Raw genomic sequence first — 21,880 nt, forward strand, 5'->3', positions numbered from 1 at the left:
ATTATTTAGGAAGGGGAGCCACTTGACATGATGACGTATATTTCACATCACTTACAATAGGTTGTTGAAGCTATCACTAGGCCAAAAACCATTGTCTGATATATGGGTGTAATTGTCTATTGAATAAATGTTTGTTAGATGGTTTAGACAATGCACATAAAGCATTGTCTGAAATCAACTCAAACAATGGACATGATTAAAAGAGCCATTGTCTGAATACCAAAGGAGACAATGCTTTTAGTAAACAAGCATTGTATGAGGGTCTATTCAACAATAGTACTCTTCCAATTTGCATGTTGTGTATGATCCATCTCAGACAATGGTTTTTAACCAATTTCGTCAATGGTCACTTCTACTTTGACTATTGTCTTTCGTTTTGTCAGACAATATTTTTTAACTATATACTATTGTATATCTAGTTGAATTGAATTGTGTTTTCATTTGAATGGAACAATGCAAAGAATTTCTTTTAAATAAGTACATAACACATGAAGCGAACAATGTTCTCACTTTCACAACTTAATCAAATGCACTATAATAAGCCAATTGGCTTGAATATCTCAACTATTCTTTATCAAGTTGTTTATGTACAATAAAGAGAAAAAACTTCAATAACTAAATAACATTAGCTCAGATCCACTAGCTAAAATTAAACCTTGATTACTTTGTTCCTTTCTTCATCCCCCTCTACTGCAGGCATGTAAGAACAAGGTGTCCCTATATAAAAATAAAATATTTAATGAACAAAAGTAAGAAACAAAGTTACATAATAATAATAAAGTTAGTAGAAACTAATAAGGGATGCAGATGCATCGATTGATAGGTGCACTCAATGTATCATTGAGGTTTTGAACACTCGAGCAACCTGGGAAGAAACAATAAGTTTACATCATTCGATATTCAACTTAAATATGAGAACTAATAAGTTGCACCACATATTTATGTAGGAGAATGAACGACATTCCTATTCATGATCATCTTGACATATATAGACCCAGCAAAACCCATGTACATATATGCAAAGAAGAGTTGCTAATAAGACAAACACAAAGAAGCACATGTAATTTCGCTGCACCAAGGACCAAAGATTTATTAGTTATTGCATTTGAAATTTAAAGAGTTAATTCTAGTTCATGTTGTTCTGTTAATGCTCTTTGAAAGAATCCTCTTACCAATCCAATATATTGGCCAACCCAAAAACAGTGATGGTCAAATCTTTTCCTGAGGTACAACATCAGGATCTCTGTCTGAGGTAAACAAAAGAAGAACTAGAACTTGTGAAAGAAGTATACATTCTTCTTTTTAGGATAGAGCACCAAGTGTAAACTTTTTTCAATTGACCTTTCTTATAACTACCACTGACTTAGTAATAACAAAGAGTTGCACATAACTCTTTGGATAAGGATGTAGGTTCACAACCTAGAAAGCTCCATCATTATAATTCTGGTTTTCATGTCACATACCCAAGAAATATATGGGACACAATGAAGATTGAAATAGAGATTTGCACATGTAGAAACCTAAACTAGAGTTAGAGGAGAAGGACTTCTAAATATCGTCAGAACATTAACAACAATCATTACTGAAATTCCCAAATGAACAACAAGTGTTATTCCCAGAAAGCCATAGAAAACTACAACAAGGATACAATGAGGCATACAGTTAACCCAAGAGATCTCGCATCCGGTCCAAATATAAGCCTCCCACCAAGAAGAAATATATGCATAATGCAACAGGCCAACAACAAATATGTTTAAGTAAACATTGAAAATTAACCAAAGTGCAAAACGAATATTTCACAAAAAGAATCCAAGCCAAATAGCTTTGCAGTAGTAATGAACGTGACCTCAAATATAAAGATTCAACTCAAAGTTGTCTAAATTCAAAGTTGAACGGAGAATTACTATAAGAATGCTTCATTGTAAGTGAGTTCAATCATCAAGTTGCTAATTCTTATTTGGTACCCGACTCAAAGTAGATCTAGATTTCCACCATAAGAGATAATCTAGAGGACTCCAAAATGAGAAAAGGAGAGAGAGAGCGCAATTCATGATCACTATCTAACTTCTGCCTCAGCTTGTTTACATTGATTCAAACAACAACAACAAAAATTAGAATCTGAAATTGATTTAAACAAGAAAAATGAAATCGAAGAGAGTTAGAGATTAGTAGTGAGTAGACGGAGGTGGCGCAACCATCGGTGGACGTCTTGGCTTTTGGGTTATGCTCTCCGGCTTCCTAAGAGCTCGATAATAGTAAAGAATCAAGGCTAGAAATCGCACAGAAAGAGAGAGAGAGAAGAAGAAGAAGAAGAAGAAGAAGAAGAAGAAGAAGAAGAAGAAGAAGGATTTCCAGTTCAGTAGAAATCAAAGGTTAAAGGCTAGGATTTTAAATTGGGGGAAAAGGGGTGTAGGACAACTTTGTTTTTTGGGTGGGTCTTGGTCGAAAGGAGAGCTCAGGGAGAGAGAAGAAGAGTTCGGCTGGAGAAGGTGAAGCTTGTGGCGTTTGTGAGAGATTGAGCAAAATCTTTTAAGGGTTAGGGTATTCTAACGTGGAGGAAAGAACTATGATTTGACTGATTTCTAAGACAATTGAATTATTTTCTAAAACCATTGTTAGCCATTTTTTGAAACAATGTGTCTACAACTTTCAGTCAACTATTGTAAAATAAAAATTGTCCCAAGCAGTTCAGACAATGCTTTGAAAAAATAAGAAAAACTATTGTCCTCAATCTACATATATACAATACCTAATTACAAAACCATTGTCTTTAGGTGAAACCTGGACAATGTATTTTGCGGGAAGAAATAACTATTGTCTTACATGACATCAGACAATGATACCTATAAAACCATTGTCCACACTTGAATTTCAGGAAATGCTTATTTTGAAACCATTGTCTGAAATGCATTGTCTATCAACTATTGTCTATCAACTATTGTCTAATTGATATTTTAGCCTAATGTATACTTTGTTACTATTTAAAAAAGTATCATAATGTGTGATATGCTTATGTGTTAGTGCTTCAGTGTGTAACATTCCATCATCTTGACTATTTGATGAAGATTGAAGAACCTCTAGGATCATCCTCTATTTTTGGTGATTTACTTTATTAAATTGTAGATGTGATCATGGAAATCTCTACTCATGGCTACTGCTTCCTTCATATTCTCTTGATCACATCGTTTGATATGATAGTAATATAAATATGGTATTTTATGATATTCATTAACATTCAAGCTCAAGACATGTTCCAGTCGTAACTTTTTTGTTTGCCATAATATATGGCTCAACACTGATGGCATCTACTTTCTCCGGATAAATCTATCTAAAAGCATACTTATCTTTGTAAATGTGTGTGTATATATTAACTAAATTGCATCATATTCACTCATAACCAAATGGTCTTTTAATACCGCAAATAAACTCGAATTCTCTCATACGAGAAAAAAACATAAATATGACAAACTCGAAGGACCACAATAGCTTGGCCCTTCATTCATTGATTGCTAAAAAATCGATTGTTGATCTCTTGTTTGAGTTGTTGCATAACCTAATAATGTACTGAGTAATAAGGTGTGTGTGAGGTACTAATGTGCAAGAGTTAAGAGAAGGGTCCTAACATATTACCCATGCTCACAAAATGATTCGGGATCCTTTGAAATTATTCTCAATTTTCTTATCATACATCTTCTGCTCAGCATGCGAAAACGTTTTTTGAATCATTGCACCATTTCTCTTTTTGCTCCACACTCTCCGATTCTTGTTTATCTTGTTCTTATTCACATGTCGGAAGGTATTTCTTACAAGGTAGATTTCTCCAGTTGAGTCACTATTATACGTCCTAAATTGTCTCACATTTCCCATCTAATAGTGGTTGTTAGCTGCAGCTTGTAAGTTAATCGTCTTTCATTGGAGTATATTCTTCTTATACCAATTCTTGTACAAACTAGGCCACTTGTATATTACCCGGTCCCCATGTGGTAAAAATCCATATGTTTAAGATTTTCGATTACTTCACATTGAATTCACCTCTAACTTCTTCATGTGTGGTTCAATGATGTTGAAAAAGATGAGCAAATTCTAACTTGCTCAGATTTAGGTTAGAGAGTTTTTCATTCCTCTCGCCTATTATGCAATTTTATTCTACATTTGCCCCCAATTCCAAAGAATTTTTTTTTGTTAAATAATATCATATTTACTTGGTTTTAGTTGATTTTTTAAAAAGATGGTGCAAAGAATTAATTATTATTACCAATCGGGAATATGATCGGGAACACTGCATGGGGTAACACTGCAAGGAATTCACATATTCAAAAACAACTATTGAAGTGCATTTGATAAATACTCAAGTTGATCTAGATCTGAATCTTGTGTTCTTATTTCTCGTACAATCCATATTGGGGGATGATCCGAATTACGTGGATCTCTAAAATTTCTACTTCATGATACATTCGTCTAAGTAGAACGATTTTTGGCCCATACAACATCACCCCATACTATTGAGTGTACGAGAGCGTTTTGATTTTTCTGCTGATTTTCGTGAACATATGCAAACTTTTGACAAATGGGAAAATGACTTTCAACAATTTGTGAGGTAGGAATTTAAAAGGACACAAAGCCAATATTAGGAATATTATCGGAGACCACGCTGGGTTACTTCAAGTGTTCGAATATGATCCAAAACAAAAATACCCTTCGGATTGTATAAGATTATCGAGATATGCGAGAGTTGTATGGATGCATGGTGTTGATAGTAACAATGATTTGGCGATTAAAGAGATAAAGAATGAATTAAGTAATAGATTTTCCTATGATGTTAATCCATATTTATGGGTTTTTACTCTTTAATAGCCATTTTTCTTAGGTTATCATTTTCTTATAGAGAATGAATTTAATCAAATTAGTAGAGCTGTGAAACTGAATATTTGGAGTGCATAGACTATTTGGAATCAAACCTTCGATTTAGGGTTTATACCATTGAGAATATTTATTTGAATATTTTTATTTGGAAAATTTAGTGTGACATTGAATTTGGATAATCGTAAAAAAAATAAACTTGGTGGCTTTAGTGCTTTTCAAGTGATCCGAATTGAGGGAGAATGACCCTATCAGCTCGAACTTTCAGATTCTCCAGGGTGAGAGTGAGGCAGCCCTGCCCTTTGCTCCATCTTGTCCACAAGTGTTCATGGACATTCCAAGATCCAAAGGCAAGAATATGTCTTCCTTGAGAAAAACAAAGCACAAGACAAAATTTAAAGCAAATGAAAACTTTTCTAGTTGTGGTAACTAAATTTGTAGCAATAATAATAGCTTGTCATTGTTGTAGGTTACTCACAATTAGAGTGCTATTGCCTGCATGATTGGAATGTACATAGAAAATTCCCATATGCATCGATTATGTAGATCTGAAGTTGAATGTATGCAAAACTTAAGAGTTAGCAAGTATGATGTAACGACCCCAAAATTTCAAGCTTAAAAACTCAAAATTTCAAAGTCGTTAAACACTAAACAATTTCAATGAAATCGAAATCATTTAAATGCCACAGCGGATCATCTATGAGTTCAAAATACAACTCAGTCAAATCGATTATTACAAACAAAATTATAATTCAACATTATAATAAATGGAAATGAATAATCCTCACAACAACCTCACAAGATAGTCACACAAAATCCCCACACAAGCTGGAGGTAAATAACTTCAAGTCCTCTGAGCGGTCCGTCAATTCCCGCTAATCCACACTTGTGGAGTTATCCACTACACCATCGAATTGGTGCACCGGGATTGTAAACACAAACCCGGTAAGCTTTACAGCTCGTATGAGTAAAATGAAAATATAATTCGCATATCAATATATACGAAAATCCAGAAATCAAACAAATATAAATGCACTCATGAGTCAATGGACGGCCCATCTGGTCGTCCCAAAGAAATATGAAATAAAACGCTCATGAGAAATTAAGTAACCCTTTTGGTTACCCAAATGCATTTATATTACGGGTACCAAGAACGCTATTACACATCTGTTACCCCTCTCGTAATACACTGTCGATATTGGATAGCCACCCGCTACCCAACATCCAAAACAATCTGAGTACCCATGAGCAGATAACCACCCGTTACCTCACATGCAGTACTACAGCAGACAGACTAGAGCTCTAACTGTATCGTAACTTTCGCCCGGCCAAAGGCTAGGTTCCGACGTGCCAAACACGTACAATAATCTCACATCATATTGTACCAAATCAAATCCGAAGACAAATCAACATTTTAACAATCTCAATGTTCAAATCACGTACAATAATCTCACATCATATTGTACCAAAAATCAAGTCCGAAGACAAATCAACATTTTAACAATCTCTATGTTAAAATCACGTACAATAATCTCATATCATATTGTACAAATCAAAATCACATGCTCGATATATAAATCTCGTCATCAAAATGACATAAATCACGATAAAATCATAACAGTATATTATATAGCAAACTATATATATATGTACATATTTACCATTTATACAATATATATATAATCCATTATATCATATACATGTCATATTTAATAAAACACGTCCGAAGACAAAAACTCGTCCGAAGACAAAACAATTTAACAAACTCATGTTAAAACCACGTACGATAATCACACATCTTATTGTACCAAAAATCAAATCACATGCTCAATATTTAATTCTCGTCATCGAAATGACCAATTCCAATAAATTCATAACAGTATATAATATAGCAAACTATATATATATGTACTTATTACCATTTATACAATATATATGTAATCCACTATATCGTATACATGTCGTAATTCAATATTAAAAACTATTGTAAAATTTTGAATCTCCGCAAGGATAGATTCGTAAATATGTGAGATTTTACTCACCTTATCGACTCGAGCGTAATTCCATAATTTTCGAAGATAATTCATTTCCTTGATTTATCGATCACCTTGAAAAGATAAGAAAAGAATTTAGAAACATTTCGTAAACCTTTAAATGCCGAAACAGTAATAATCGGTTACTGTTCAGCAATTTTCGGTTTTACGAATTTACTGTTCACTTTCACTATTCAGTGTTACTGATCACTGTTCACTGTTACTATTCACTGTTACTATTCACAGTTACTATTCACGTATTTACTATTTATGTATTAATGTACAAATACACATCCAATACGTATCACTGTACGAGTACATACTATTTAAGTATTTCTGTACGTATAAATACTATTCAAATGTACGTACTGTCTCAGTAAATAATAATTACCGAAATACACATCCAAAATTAATTTAAATTTACATTTACCGAATGTAAATAAAATTTACATTTACCGTATGTAATTCACATTTTTACATTTACCGTACGTAAAAATAAATTACAAAATTACCCTTCTCGGAATCACTGTTCACGTGCCGCCGCACGTGGCGGCGCGTGGGTTACACACGCCACTCACCAGCGACCGCACTGTGGCAGCGCGTGGGGCACATGCGCCGACGCCAACCACGGCGCATATGAGACCACCGCCGCCCAATTTCTCCTCCTCTCCCTTTCCTCTATCTTCCTGCGGCATCACGCCGCTCCTCACCTCCTCCACGCTACCTCACGCGTCGCCTAAGGCGGCGGTATCCCCCATCATCAAATCCTCCTCCGATCTCCACAATTCCAACCCAAAATCAACCAAAATCATTACACAATCACATACCAACATCAATCACCTCAAATCTTACCTAGATCGTACGGTGGAGCCTCGTTGGAGCGGGATGGATCGTCGGCGGTGCTCGATCCTTCGAGGGGGCTTGTTGCGGCTCGAGTAGCATCGCAATCGCTCACCTGCGATGTCGGAGGGTGGAGAGGGGTGAGAGCCGAGTGCTTGCGTCGACAGAGGCACTGCTCGAACGGTGGAGGCGATCACGCGAGGCTCGGGTGTCTTCATGGCGGCGAGGCACGGTGCAACGAGCTCTAGGGTAGTTGAGGTGGGCCGCGCGATGGTCTTGAGCCTGGCGGTGTGGGACACGTCCGGTTGGAGGTGCAGATTGCCAGTGTGGATCTTTCGGAGAGAGGGAGGGCGATCGGGGGAGAGAACGAGAGAGAAGAGAGAGAAAGTGAGATAGTGAGAAATGGAGGCGGGGTGAAGGGTTTCCGAAAATGGAAGCCCTAATCCCACAATTTTTCCTTTTATACTCTTTTCCAAATCGGAAACTAACTTCCGTCGTTAATAACTTTCGTGTTCGACGTCCGATTCGAACACATGACATGTCTACGAACTCGCATCGACGAGCTCTACAACTTTCGTGAAGAAAGTTTTCTCAAACGAGCGACAAAATAAAAGTTGATTTTTATGTCGCGGAAACGTAACGTTTTTCTAATTAAACGTTTCGATAACGTTTCCGTTTACGATATACTGCTTTGCAAGAAATCAAAATTTGTTTATATAAATTTCACAAATTTAGAATCTTACAAACTATCCAATACTCGTTTCGAAAAATCGGGTTTTTACATATGATTAAAAAAAAGGTATGGTTTGTAAAATCTTTGCCAAGTGTTATGCAAAAGATATTCGGTAAAGAATAAGACATGTAGTCATTGAAAAATATGTGACTATGTTTCTTAATATCATTATGCATAATGTGAAGTATAAGTCCATATTTGAACTTCTATTTCTTAAAAGAAACAATAGACAATTCAATACAGTGTTGCATGCGGTAATGAGAATTAGTAAGGAATATATAAGGTTTTCATGATTGTGTTCTCCAAGGAGTTGGCTTGAAAAGATGGAGATGGTTTGAGGTAATTATGGAAAAAAAATTCATGATTTTGTTTGATTTTAAGCTCATTAGTTGTATATGGTTTCAGAATTGCCTTGGCCGAAATAGTGATTGAACATACATTTGGCGTGTTGAAAAAAAAGGTGGAGCATATTAGAACAATTTTTTTGACATCAAAACACAAGTAAGAATCATCAATGTTTGTTGTATGTTGCACAACTTCATCCGGATTGAGAAACACAATGATCCTTTGTTAAAAGCTAAGGAGTTACACAATGATCCTTTGCTATATGAGCTCACTAGTTGTGTATGATTTTAGAATTGTCTTGGAATGTGATTGAACTTACATTTGGGGTGTTGAAAAAAAAGGTGGAGCATATTAAGAACGACTTTTGTTTTTTACATCAAAACACAAGTAAGAATCATCAATACTTGTTGTGTGTTGCACAACTTCATCTGGATTGAGAAACACAATGATCCTTTGTAAAAAGTTGAAGAGTTATACCTCTTAGATTTAGTTGATCATGAATTGTCAATGAGACCATGAAGACGAGGTAAAAACTGTTGAAACTACTAATACATGGACTACATTTTGTGATCGATTAGCTATAGATATGTTTACTGACTATCAAAGATATCGAGCTTGACAAGCTCAACAAGAAAAAACAGAGATTGCAAATGTTCTACAACTTTAATACCAATGTTACATTTGAAGTATATATGACAAGTGGGCCGAAAAGCCCGAGCTCGCCCTGTTAAAAAGCGGTATGGCACGACCTAAGCCCATTAATGATCTTATCCGACTTGAGCATGTTACTTTAATAGCCCGGACTGGGCGAAGATATATAAGCCCATGCTTAAGGTCCGGCCCGAGCAAGATAAATATGTTGACTGGCCCGTTAAACAAATTTTTTTATATCATTAATATAAATATTTAAAAAATTATAATAATGAGAAGTAAATATTACACCTTTTAAATGATTAAAGGATTTAAATCAAAACCTTTTAACTATTACACTATTTAAACTGCATTATTTCACTAATTAATCAAAGTAGTGCAACAAATATAATTTTTTTGACATATGTAATGTATAATTTTACAAATAAATATGAAATATATTGTAGTATTTTATCAATTTTACTATTTTAAATAGTTATTTTTATCAAATTTTCTAACTACACAATCAATTTTTCTCTAATTGTGCCTTATCATGCAAATGAGTCAATCGACTTGCTTATTTACCTGACTTCAGCCTGATCTTGACCCAACATGGGCTTGGACCATGAGACTGGCTTGTCAGACTTAATGTTTAAATAAATTAGGGGTGGGCATAAAAAACGGAAATCCCGATCCCGTCCCGATTCCGTCCCGAAATTCATAAGGACGAGACGGGACGGAGGTCTAAAAATATCCGTCCCGTCCCGATCCCGTCCCGTTTCATAATAGTGGGACGGGACGTGGGACGAATAATTTTTATCCCACTTCGTCCCGTCTCGTCCCACCTTTAATAAAACTTAAAAATTCTTATACATTTGTATTAAAATGAAACTAATTTATGTTCTTAATAACTCCAAAATTATATCAACTCAAATAGTAATGGTAAATTATAATATTTTGAACATAATATGTATTTTTTTTGTTAAAATTTCATTATTGAATGTTACTTTGTTAATGAAAAAGTAAAAATATAGGTTTTTATTTAATTTCATAGGAAGGTGGTATTTGTCCCGTCCCATCCCGTCCCGTGCCCACCACTAAAATAAATGGGTCAATCCGATAAATAAATAGGTCATCTCAATTACAACATAATCACGGTTTTGGTCCGTTTAACTTTCAAACATCAAAAGAAGACACATGAGTCCTATATATCAAAGTGAAGATCACCTCGAAAAATTGATACCAGCTAGGAAAAAGAATCGTCGCAATATCTGGAACTATATTTGTCTCACCGGTCTATGTGGATCTCTTTCGAGACTCTCTTAATTATAAATTATAAAATACCTTTTACAACTTACAGACGTACGCCAGGCCACTCTACGTACTTTGTATTCTCCAAGGCTACCCAGAATTAAAGACAAAGTTTCTTTCTTTCATGACAAGGGACTGTGGTCTCCTGCAAATGGAAGTAATTGCGAAGTAATAGGTATAGTCTAGAAAAATGTAATGATACGCATATGAAGTAATTGCGAAGCAATGGTCCCGTCGATCACGGGTAATGGCATGACGCCGTTGTTCTTGAGATTAGTGATACTGGAGTTTTGTAGTATGTTTGAGGCTTTGATCGAGCTAGAATATTATGCAAGTATGAAACTACATATAAACCCTAACCTTTTGACAAATGATCCAGTAAGCATGTAGAACTCACAAATCATCTCTGGGAGCGAGCCACGCCTGCAACGTTCAAATGTTTTCACGAAGTTGTGGTCATGCTTCTGCACATATATATAGAGATGCCTCATATATTCTGTCGATCGAAGTATGCTATGTTCATTTCGTAGAGGCAAGCTAGGGTTCTAACTTCTAACTGCAAAAGTTAACATTCTAATTCCATAAAAAGGGTTTGCACATACACATTGATAATTGATCTCTCTAAAACTAACCATAGTACGTTTGTGTTCCCGCAAAGCCTCATGTTGTGGTGGCCGGCGTCTATATATTATTGGGACATCGAACAGATTTCTCGAACAATTTGTTCAAATCGTGACCTTAATAATCGTTGTACGAATTGGATCAATATATATACACCATTAGTTCGGATGATTTCTCATATTTCAGATTCAAGTATGGAAGTCTGCTGGCTGTGCGTGCTGCCGTGTGTGTGTGTGTGTGTGTGTATATCTCTCTCTCTCTGGCCAGAATTCAACTACAGATCATACCTACGTACGAAAATGAATCTGTGATATAAGTCTGATAGGTGAGTGCTAGTATCACATGCACATATGACATTACATATGATCTAGCAGCTGCAATTAATTAGTAGGTAACCGGGGCAATACGCGCAATCCCGGTTTGATTTGGTCAGAAAACTAGGGCATGCAGAGGTTGTGCCTTACAGCCGCAGTTGTCAACCCTCTATGTACAGCGGTCCTGATTTGTTTATTCACATTCACGGAACCTCCATCAACCAAGCAGAACTGAACACGTCATTATCGAATGGATCGGTAACGTGACCTTCTTGTAACTTTAACGCAGTTTCCGCCGGAGTAGAAGATCCCCTACACGAGTGGATCTGTCACTTTGCGTCGACCATGAACAAGCACATCGATACTTATTAGCTCTAAAATTAAGCCACCATGCATTAATCTGATAATCTTTTAGTTTCTGTTAATTCTGACTTGAGTTGGTTTAATGATTTTTTATGTAGTTCGTCTACTAATCACCCTAGCTTCAAGGCTTCAAGGGTGAAGGAGGCTAGGTGATTGTCTAGGAAGTATCATTTTGTAATCGACTTCCCGAACGTCAATATACTTGCCCGGAGTTGGCGTGGTCATTTCCGATCATAATGTATAATTACGGCTTGATAAACAAGGTCGATCATTCTGTATATAAGAACATTGCCTTTATTAATACGATAATCGATGATGCTCTTAGATCTAAGAAATTTGAACAAAGAAAAGCTTGATACATATTTATGGGAGCTAAATTAAACTATATATCAGGTTCTTATAGCAGAAGCACATGCAGATCGATCTAAAAGCATTTGCTATTAAACAAGTGAATAATTAATTCTTAGTTGAAAATCTAGCTACCCTGCAAACCCTAATTTGAGGGTGGCATTGATACAACAAATTTAAGGCTCTTTCCCATGGCGGAGAGCCGGATAATTTGGAAGCCACCCTTATTTTGTCAAGTTACTTCATGTGCTTCACCGAACCCATTGCACTAATTGAGAATGCTCAACTCGGCAGCCTAAAATGGGATTATTCTCATAGCTTTATAAATTAACATTTCTTCTCCCAATTTAATGAAATGTAATTAATCAATATGATATTTTATGAGAAGCTTGCCCCTTAAAATACCCACCTCTTCCCTCCTTTACACTCTTGTAGCCGATACTCATATTGGAGAGAATGGCCAACTTCCTCAAGCTCTCCACCATTCTCTCCCTTATGGTTTCGGCTTTGCTTCTAGCTTCGCAATACCCTACGGCATTCTCGTCTGAGTTCGAGGACGAAGACGATGACGAATTGGAGGAGTACGTGCTCGATGCCCCCAACCCGAACTTCAGACTTAGAGGCAGGTTCTTTGTCAGCATTATCAAGAAAGGTGCACACTGCGACGCTGTCAAGTACAACATCTGCAATGGGGTTCGGGCAAACAACGGGACGAGCATACTCAACTGCTGCAAGACTCATTGTCGTAACATTCTCGGAGACAGGAATAACTGCGGGAAGTGCGGGAACAAGTGCAAGTTTGCACAGCGTTGCTGCAATGGAAAGTGTACTAATGTCGCTTACAATCCCAAACACTGTGGCAAATGTACTAGGAAGTGCTCTGCTGGAGTGAAATGTGAGTATGGATACTGTGGGTATGCCTAAACTATAGTTTCGTACGCGTTAATAAATATTGATTAAGTACATACGTGGCTTGTGATTATACTCGCACAAGGACCAAAATAGAGTGAACAGAATTATAGTATTACCATGCCTGCATGTAAAGAGGAAGATGAATAAATGGTTTACACCGAACTGAGCTAGCTAGCTAGAAGATAGCTCCCGAGTTTTGTATTTGTTTACCGAGTGTATACGTAATTATTAGCTATTAATTTGTGTCGCACTATATTGATAAACGTACTCACGTAAGGTGATTTTTGAGTGTTTAGTGTTTACTTGATTTGATAATCTATAATAACACCAGCTGACGCATGGTTTGGTGCCTTGGCATACATTTTTACTACGAGGGACTTCACTTTTTTTTAGATGTTTTCTTCAAACTTATTCCAATTTTTCTTCCAACAAAAAAAGGAGATTTGTTTTGATCGTCCGACTTCGTTGATCTCATGATGCATCACGTACGCAGCTGACAGCTCCTTAATTTATTACTTTATAAGATATATAATTTAGGCATCCTAGAGAGAACATGATACAATAATTATACTTAAACGAGTTTAGTTTTTCAACAGAGGCAGTGTTAGCTCCTGCAATTTAATTCTTCAATCAACACAAGTCTTGAGTTGTGTTAAGCTCTACAAGAATGTTTTCACCTTCTTGCCTTGACTAATTGATGATTGATTAGGGCTGGGAATGGGCCGGGACATGCCGGGATTCACTTGATCTCGGTCCTGTCCTGCAGATTTTTAAAAGGAACGGGACATGGACGAGATTAGACTTTTTGAAAAGTGATCATGCCAGGCCCGTATCCCGTTCGAGACCGGGATGGGACCGGGATCAAAACGGGACTATTCATCAATTTAAGCAAGAATTTCATACATAAAATTAAACTCCTGCAATTCAAAAGCAAATATTTATAACATAACAAAGTCATATATTAAGTCTCATACTAAACTAATGACAAAGTCACATATTAAGTCTCATACATAACAAAATCATATAGTAGATTACTCAATTACATATTTAGGAATTTAGGAGTTCAAACCAATAGTCCAACACAACAGCAAAACAACTTAATGTCCAGCAACATTAGCTCTAGGTTACACAAAGATCTAATCAACAACATGCACCACAGCCTTGGTCTTCCCCTTTGATTTGGGAAACACTGGAACACTTGAGGCAGTGTTCTCATGGTCTAACCAACAAACCAAACACAAGAAGTAAAAATAGTTAAAATACTTGGAAAAAGAACATAGAATAATAAAGAAAGAGAAGCAAATTGATATTGTACCTAATTCAGCTTTTTCATAGAACTCTATGTTCTCAGTCGAAGGCAACTCATCTTCAACTTTAACTTTAGCAATGTCATCTCCCAACAACCAATTTTGCAAGTAAACTAAAGCCTCCACTGATTTAGGAGTCAATGAACTCCTAAATGGAGAAATCACTCTACCTCCAGTGCTAAAACATGACTCTGATGCAACTGTCGATGTTTGAATGACAAGTACATCTCTTGCTATTACTGCTATAACAGGATACTTAGGGTCATTTATCTTCCACCAACACAATATATCGAAATTATCATCATTATCATCAATAGGTTCAAGATGAGCATTCAAATATTGATCCACTTCATGAGTTAACACTGTCTCATCAGTCTCTTGGACTATACTTCTCCAATTGTTCAACATCCTACCCCTCACACCTTTTTTAGGATTGGAGGTTGAAGTAGTGATTGTGCTACTTGAACTTGTGGGACTTCCTGATCTGCGGATATGTCTACCACCATCGACATGTGGTGCATACTGAAAATTAAGAAATAAAAAAAGACAAAGAAATCGTATTATAAATCATGATATAAATGTGAATTTGTTGTCAAGTGTAGCACTACTAATCAGAGTGACTGTATATAGAATGCTAATCAAAGTGATTGTATAGAAAATGATTTATTTATATCCTAGGGGAACATAACTACATAAGACAAAGTGATTGTATATAGAATGCTATTTATGTATATAGAGTGCTAATCAAACTCAGCAGAAAATATAAAACACTGATTACAATTCATAACCATGAATCATATATGCTAAAGTTATTTAAATAAGCTTATATTAACTGATCACACTTCTTGTATGAAAGAATATCATATTAACATAAACAAACTCACACAAGAGAAGCATAATAGTACAAACTTAGCATATATAATCAATATATAGAGATCTAAGAGTTGTACCTCATTGTAGAGTGCCATCAATAGAGATTTGATTTCAGTGGTTTTGTATTCCACAATATCTTCATCCAGACCTTCCTCCTTCAAAGCATGTGTATAATTTCTAAGCTTGAATCTTGCATCAAGTACAAGCCCGAAAATAATCAAGTGATTAATGTCAGTAAAGTTGCCAAAGTATTTCAAGAACCTAGAACTCATATTTGCAGCCATTTCAATTAATGTCTTCTCTGTTTCAGATCCAGTTGCCATTTCAGGTTCAATGAAGAGGCTGTTGATGTTATTCTCCATTAAAACAACATCATGGAATGTTGTATGGACAGTGGGAGTCAAGCTTGCACTAACTCGTAGAGTGATATCATAAAACACACCCAACAACTCAACAAATACAGCAGCCTTTTCCCAATCTTCTTTTCTAGGAGGTCCAACTCTATTTTTTCGACTAAGTGAACATTCTGGAACAATAACAAAGCCATCCTCATCAATCTCCTCTTCTGGTTCCTTGAAATAATTCACATAAAGCTGATCCTCATCTTCTAACATCCTAGCAAAGGCTTTCTTGAACTTGATGGCTGCCTCTAACATAAGATAAGTAAAATTCCATCTTGTTGGGACATCTAGACAAACTAGACCAGTATTCCCAAGCTTTTCAGCTACCACAGCTCTGCGAAAACTTTCAAGTCGATTAGGGGAAGACCTAACATACTTGACAACATTCCTAATTGCTAAAACACTTTTCTGCAGCTTCTTCAAGCCATGTCCTACAACCAAATTGCATATATGTGCTGTGCATCTCACATGCATGTACTTACATCCTAAAACAGACTTGTAAGCATTAGAATCATTCATCTTTGCTTTCAACCACTCTATAGGTGACTTATTGGCAGCAGCATTGTCCATAGTAATTGCTAAAACTTTCTCAATCTCCCACTGCAGTAAACACGACTCTATAAGCTGGCCGATGGTTGCCCCTTGGTGATTTTGGATAACACAGAAGTTTAAAATCCTCTTGTGCATTTTCCAATCTTGATCAATAAAGTGAGCAGTAAGTACCATATAGTTGATATTTTGCACACTAGTCCAAGTGTCAGTAGTGAGACTGACCCTATAACCCTTCAAAGTTTTCTTCAACTCTTTTTTACCAACAACATACAACCTGTGGAAACGTGTAACCAATTTCTTACGCGAGGGTAAATGACTATACAGAGGACACACCCTAGCACAAAACCTCCTAAACCCTGTCTTCTCAACAAAGCTAAAAGGCAACTCATCTATGACAATCATTTCAATTGTAGCAACAACATAGTCATCATCATTATAACCTATTGCACTTATGTTGTTTGAACTAGACTTATCACCAGTTAGAACTTTCTGATTCTTATTAAGTCTTGTTGGGAAATACCTACAGAACTGGTTAATATGCCTAATCATCCCCGAAGTCCCACTATTATTATCCACATTAAAATCTCCAATTTTCCCTCTAGGACAATGGATACAATGGGCTCGACGTTGCTCGATGCTTATTGGGTTTCCCTCTGCATCCTTACTTTTTATAATTTTCTTGTATTCTTTGAAGTGTTCCCAAACAAAGCTACTACGTTTAACCAAAGTATTGACTACATTAGAATCACCTGGAGCTTTCTGGGTCGAAGGAGTTTGTTGGGTTGAAGAAGTTTGTTGGCTCGAAGGAGTTTGCTGGATTGAATGAGCTTCTTGCACTTCCTCGTTTGCTGGTTCAATTTGAAGGGGCTCATAGGGTTGAGGAGGTGATGTCGCTGAGAATCTGATGTCGTTTGAATCTCCAAGGCCTGAAACTTCTTCATTCCGCCGAGGAACAACATTTTTCCCTCTAGCCATCGATTGGAAGAGGATGGAGAGAGAGAGAGAGAGAGAGAGAGAGAGAGAGAGAGAGTAGAGAGAGAGAGAGAGAGATTAGAGAGGGATCCGATGCAGGGAAAGAAAGATTAGACTCATTAGAGAGAATGAGAGATCAACTCGAGGGGAAAGGGAGGTATGAGAGATTGAAAGAGTGTTTTTGTGTTTGAGAGAGAAATTGGGAACAAGGTCTTGCGGCCACTTCATTCTAGTACACTGAGGTATAAGAGACTGAGAGAGTGTTTTTTAACGGCTGAGATGAAGTTATCAACAATTCAACGGGTGAGATGAAGTCAAATTGTATATAAAATACAATAATTTTAATTTTATATTTAATACGGGACGGGACGGGACGTAACGGGCCTTATTTGTCTGATCCCGATCCCATCCCGTTATTTTAAAACGGGATCGGGATGGGACGGGATATGCATTTTTCAAACATGAATCCCGTCTCGTCCCGGTAAATTTAGGGACGGAATCGGGATTTCGGGACCAAATGCCCAGCCCTATGATTGATCATCATATTTAAATTTTCAACTTGTCCTTCGAAAAATTATCAATGGGAAAATTGCAATTCCGACATGCAATGACCTAATAACATAACGCACGTGTATCTCAACCTTAGATATACTCACCACATATCCCACGTGGTGTACTCCGTTAATGTTATTGATATATTTTTTTACTGTGATTGTTTCTGATTGGTTTTTATATGTAAATAAACTTTTGTCATTCTCACCGCATGCATGTTAATTATACCATGGCGTAATATGATTGACTGGGTACACCACATGACAGTGTCACGTGGTGTGACGGGTACACACAATAATTACTTGCTCTGTTTTCCGTAAAGTTCGTAACACACAAATTGAAATCGATGTACGTAACAAATGAATGGAAGAGAGGAAATGAGACTACATATTGATCTGTCTCAACAGGATAATATATAGCATCGACCACAGGATCACATTAGAATAAAGATTCATACAATTTTCAGTTAGCCGGCGTACTCTCACATGTTCCAACAAATACAGACGGTCGCAATATATTTCTACTTCACTATCGGTTGCTTATCAGCTATCTTACATGATTTACCAAATCTTATGCCGGACGTGTATCAATGGTATCTTCCATCTCGATCGCTATATCATTTCATACTTCATAAAAATAAAAAAGTGTGGCGCAAGAGCAACTATACATGCATAAACATTGACTTTTGTGAAACTCCAGATATCGGAGACAAGAGATGAGTTCGTGAGGGAAGCTTATGTAGAGTTTGTGAGCATATGAACTCCGAATATCATGGGTGGGGAAATGAAACAATCATACAAGCAGCAGCTGATGTGTTTAAAAGAAGGATGGTGTGGACAACGTTGAGAGCTCGAGGCGCAGTGGTGTATACCTCGCTCCACAAAACAGTATATATGCAGGTGTGAAGTGACCATCTGTGTATCAAGTGGTGATCGATAGGTTTGCACTGTTATAGTGTTATTAGAGCTCTATGTCTTTTAGGTCGATCGATATTTAAATTTTTGAAGTACCTCATGAAAAATAGACTTTTAATTAAAGATTTACTCTTACATTGCCATCACAAATTACTGTACTTAATTACAATTAATTACAAGGTTAAAATGTCCACTACAGCGTATTAGACTATTAGTGTATTACTATTATAATAATTTGTTCTTCTATACTGTACATCATTTTTCGTACAGGTTTCTATACATGATTCGCTGCCTTGATACTAATTACTAATTCTTTCATGTAATTAACTAGGTACAATTAGACATCCTCGTAACTGAAAATGAAAGGGTAAAATAGCGCTCAATGGACAAACTTTGTGCATGTTAGGATGTTGCGAGATATCTTCTTTACGATCGAGTCAGAATCTTCTCCAATTAGTACATTGATATGTTATCCATTGTGATTTTCATGTAATTATAGTATAGATTCTTTCCATTCTCTGTACCTTCTGTAACTTAATTGGTTATCAAACCATGAATGAACCATAAATATAAATCCCTGGATCAGGACCACGGGGATTCAAGCTGCTGCGTATCTATTACAGACGTCAATCAAACAACTTAAGAAAATGCGTTCATTTCCTTCTTATGCTCCTTGCTATCTTTCTTCCTCTCGTTCTCGCTGCCACTGCTTCGCCCTCTCCCTCTGATTGGGTGCCTATGGACCCAAGCAGCGAAGAAGCAATTAGAATGGCAGAAGCAGCAGTCTATCAATACAACAACAAAGCTACAAATAAATTATTTTTTGTCAACATGGTTTCCGGCAGAGGCAGAGAAACATTTCAGAACCCCGAGTCTTCATATTTGAGCTCACTCTTGAAGCCAAGAATGACTCGTTAAGACGTAACCCGCCTTCATATTATTGGGCATATGGTTTGGTGATCTATTGTAATAACCCGATTTTTTCGGAAACCAATTATTAAATTTCTAGAGTTCGATAAGTTTGTAAAAGTGATTAAAGCGCGTTTGTTTCGCTTTGCGACAATGTAAAATCGAAAACGGAAACATTATCGGAACTTTTATTTAGAAAAACGTTACGTTTCCGCGACGCGAGAATCGACTTTTACTCCGTTACTCGTTTGTGAAAACTTCCTTCACGAAGATTGTAGAGCTCGTCGATACGAGTTCGTGGACACGTCACGTGTTCTAATCGGACATCGTACGTGAAAGTTATTAATGACGGAAGTCAGTTTCTGATTTTGAAAATAGGTATAAAAATGAATTAATTGGAGCTAGGGTTTCCATTTTTGGAAACCCTCACCCCGCCTCCCTCTTTCTCTCTTTCTCTCCATCTCCCCGACCTCTCCCTCTCCCTTAGAAGCTCTTCGCCGGCGATTCCCTTCCTTGGGGCGCCGTGGCCCTCACCGCCTCGCCCAAAAGAATCACGAGGGCCTCCGCATCCTACCTCGAGCTCAACGCACCTCGCCTGGACGCCGTGAGCTTCCTCGCGAAATCCCGAAGCTCGGAGACTGCTTCCGCCGTCCAAGCTCTCCTCTGACGAAGCCAGGGCTCAACGCAAGCGCTCCTCCACCGCTCTTCACCCTCAGTGCCACCTGTGATCGGAAGGGAAACTCGAATCGCGCCGCTCCTCACCATGAATCGAGCACGGTCGATCCAAGATCTCCGACGAGCTTTCTGGTGATTTTGAAACTCTATCTAGGTAAGGGTTTTCTTGATTGATTGTTGAAATTGTTTGTTGTTCAATTGATGGAGATTTGGGGAGGAATCGGAGGTGAATCGGAGGAGGAGGAGGAGGATAGAGAGCACCGCTGCCTTAGGCGGCGCGTGAGAGAGCGTAGAAGGGGCAGGAGGTGGCCTTGGGCAGTGGAGGGGAAGATGAGAGAAAATGGAGGGGTTTTGGGGCGGCGGTGGCGAGCTACGCGCCGATTTTAGGAGAGGCGCATGGGCCCCACGCGTTGCCACAGTGAGTGGCGCGTAAACCCCACGCCGGCACGTGCGGCGGCGCGTGAACATCGATTTCAAACAGTAATTTTTGTAAAAATTATTTTTACATACGGTGAATGTAAAAAATAATTTACGTACAGTAAATGTGAATTTATTTTACGTACGGTAAATGTAAATGTAAATTACGTACAATAATTGTAAAAGTAATTTCTGAAGAGTAAATCAGTAATTATAATTTGTTGAGATAGTATTTACGATTGAATAAGTACATGATGTACATGAATACGTAAATAGTATGTATACGTATATAAATGCATAAAACAGTATGTACTCGTACATGAATATGTAATAAAATATGTATTTGTACAGTAATATGTGAATAGTAATTACGTGAACAATATTTTCGTAAAAACTAGAAATTGTTGAACAGTAAAACATTATTACTGTTTCGGCATTTAAGGTTTTACGTAACGCTGCTAAATTCACTTCTTATCTATTTTAGGTGATCGACACTACAAGTAAATGATTCGAGTTTGGAATCTTGGAAATTACGCTCAGGAGTATAAGGTGGATTGTGTATGTGTATAAATGGTAAAATAGGTACATATATATGGTTTGCTATATTATATACTGTCGTAATTTCCGTTGCGAATAAGTTCATTTTAGTGTAGATGTTTATTTATTGAGCATGTCGATTTATATTTACAATATGATTTGATGATTTTTTGTACGTGGTTTTAAGGTGAGTGATGTTAAAAATTTTTTGTGGTCTATGGACCTGTCTTCGGACATGTTAGCATGTCGGAACCTAGCCTTGGCCGGGCGACATGTTCGATTCTGTTAGAGCTCTTGTCTGTTTGTCGGGGTACTAACATGAGGGGTAACAGATGTGTGTCAGCGCTCATGAGTACCCATATTTTTTTTGATATTGGGTGGCGAGAGGTTGCCCAATGTCGGGCGGCGTAGTAAAATGAGGGGTAACAGAGGTGTACCAGCGCTCATGAGTTCCCGTATTA

The 21,880-nt window shown here is 37.1% G+C and overlaps 1 protein-coding gene across 1 annotated transcript; it reads left to right on the top strand.

Moving 5' to 3' along the window:
- Nucleotides 1-12,854: 12,854 nt before the first annotated feature.
- Nucleotides 12,855-13,322, top strand: LOC126789165 (protein GRIM REAPER). The gene has a single exon (XM_050515259.1). The coding sequence runs from the start codon at nt 12,855-12,857 to the stop codon at nt 13,320-13,322; it is 468 nt and encodes a 155-aa protein (XP_050371216.1).
- Nucleotides 13,323-21,880: the final 8,558 nt, after the last annotated feature.

This window comes from Argentina anserina, chromosome 3, assembly GCF_933775445.1.
Source record: "Argentina anserina chromosome 3, drPotAnse1.1, whole genome shotgun sequence".
NCBI classification, from domain to species: Eukaryota; Viridiplantae; Streptophyta; class Magnoliopsida; order Rosales; family Rosaceae; genus Argentina; species Argentina anserina.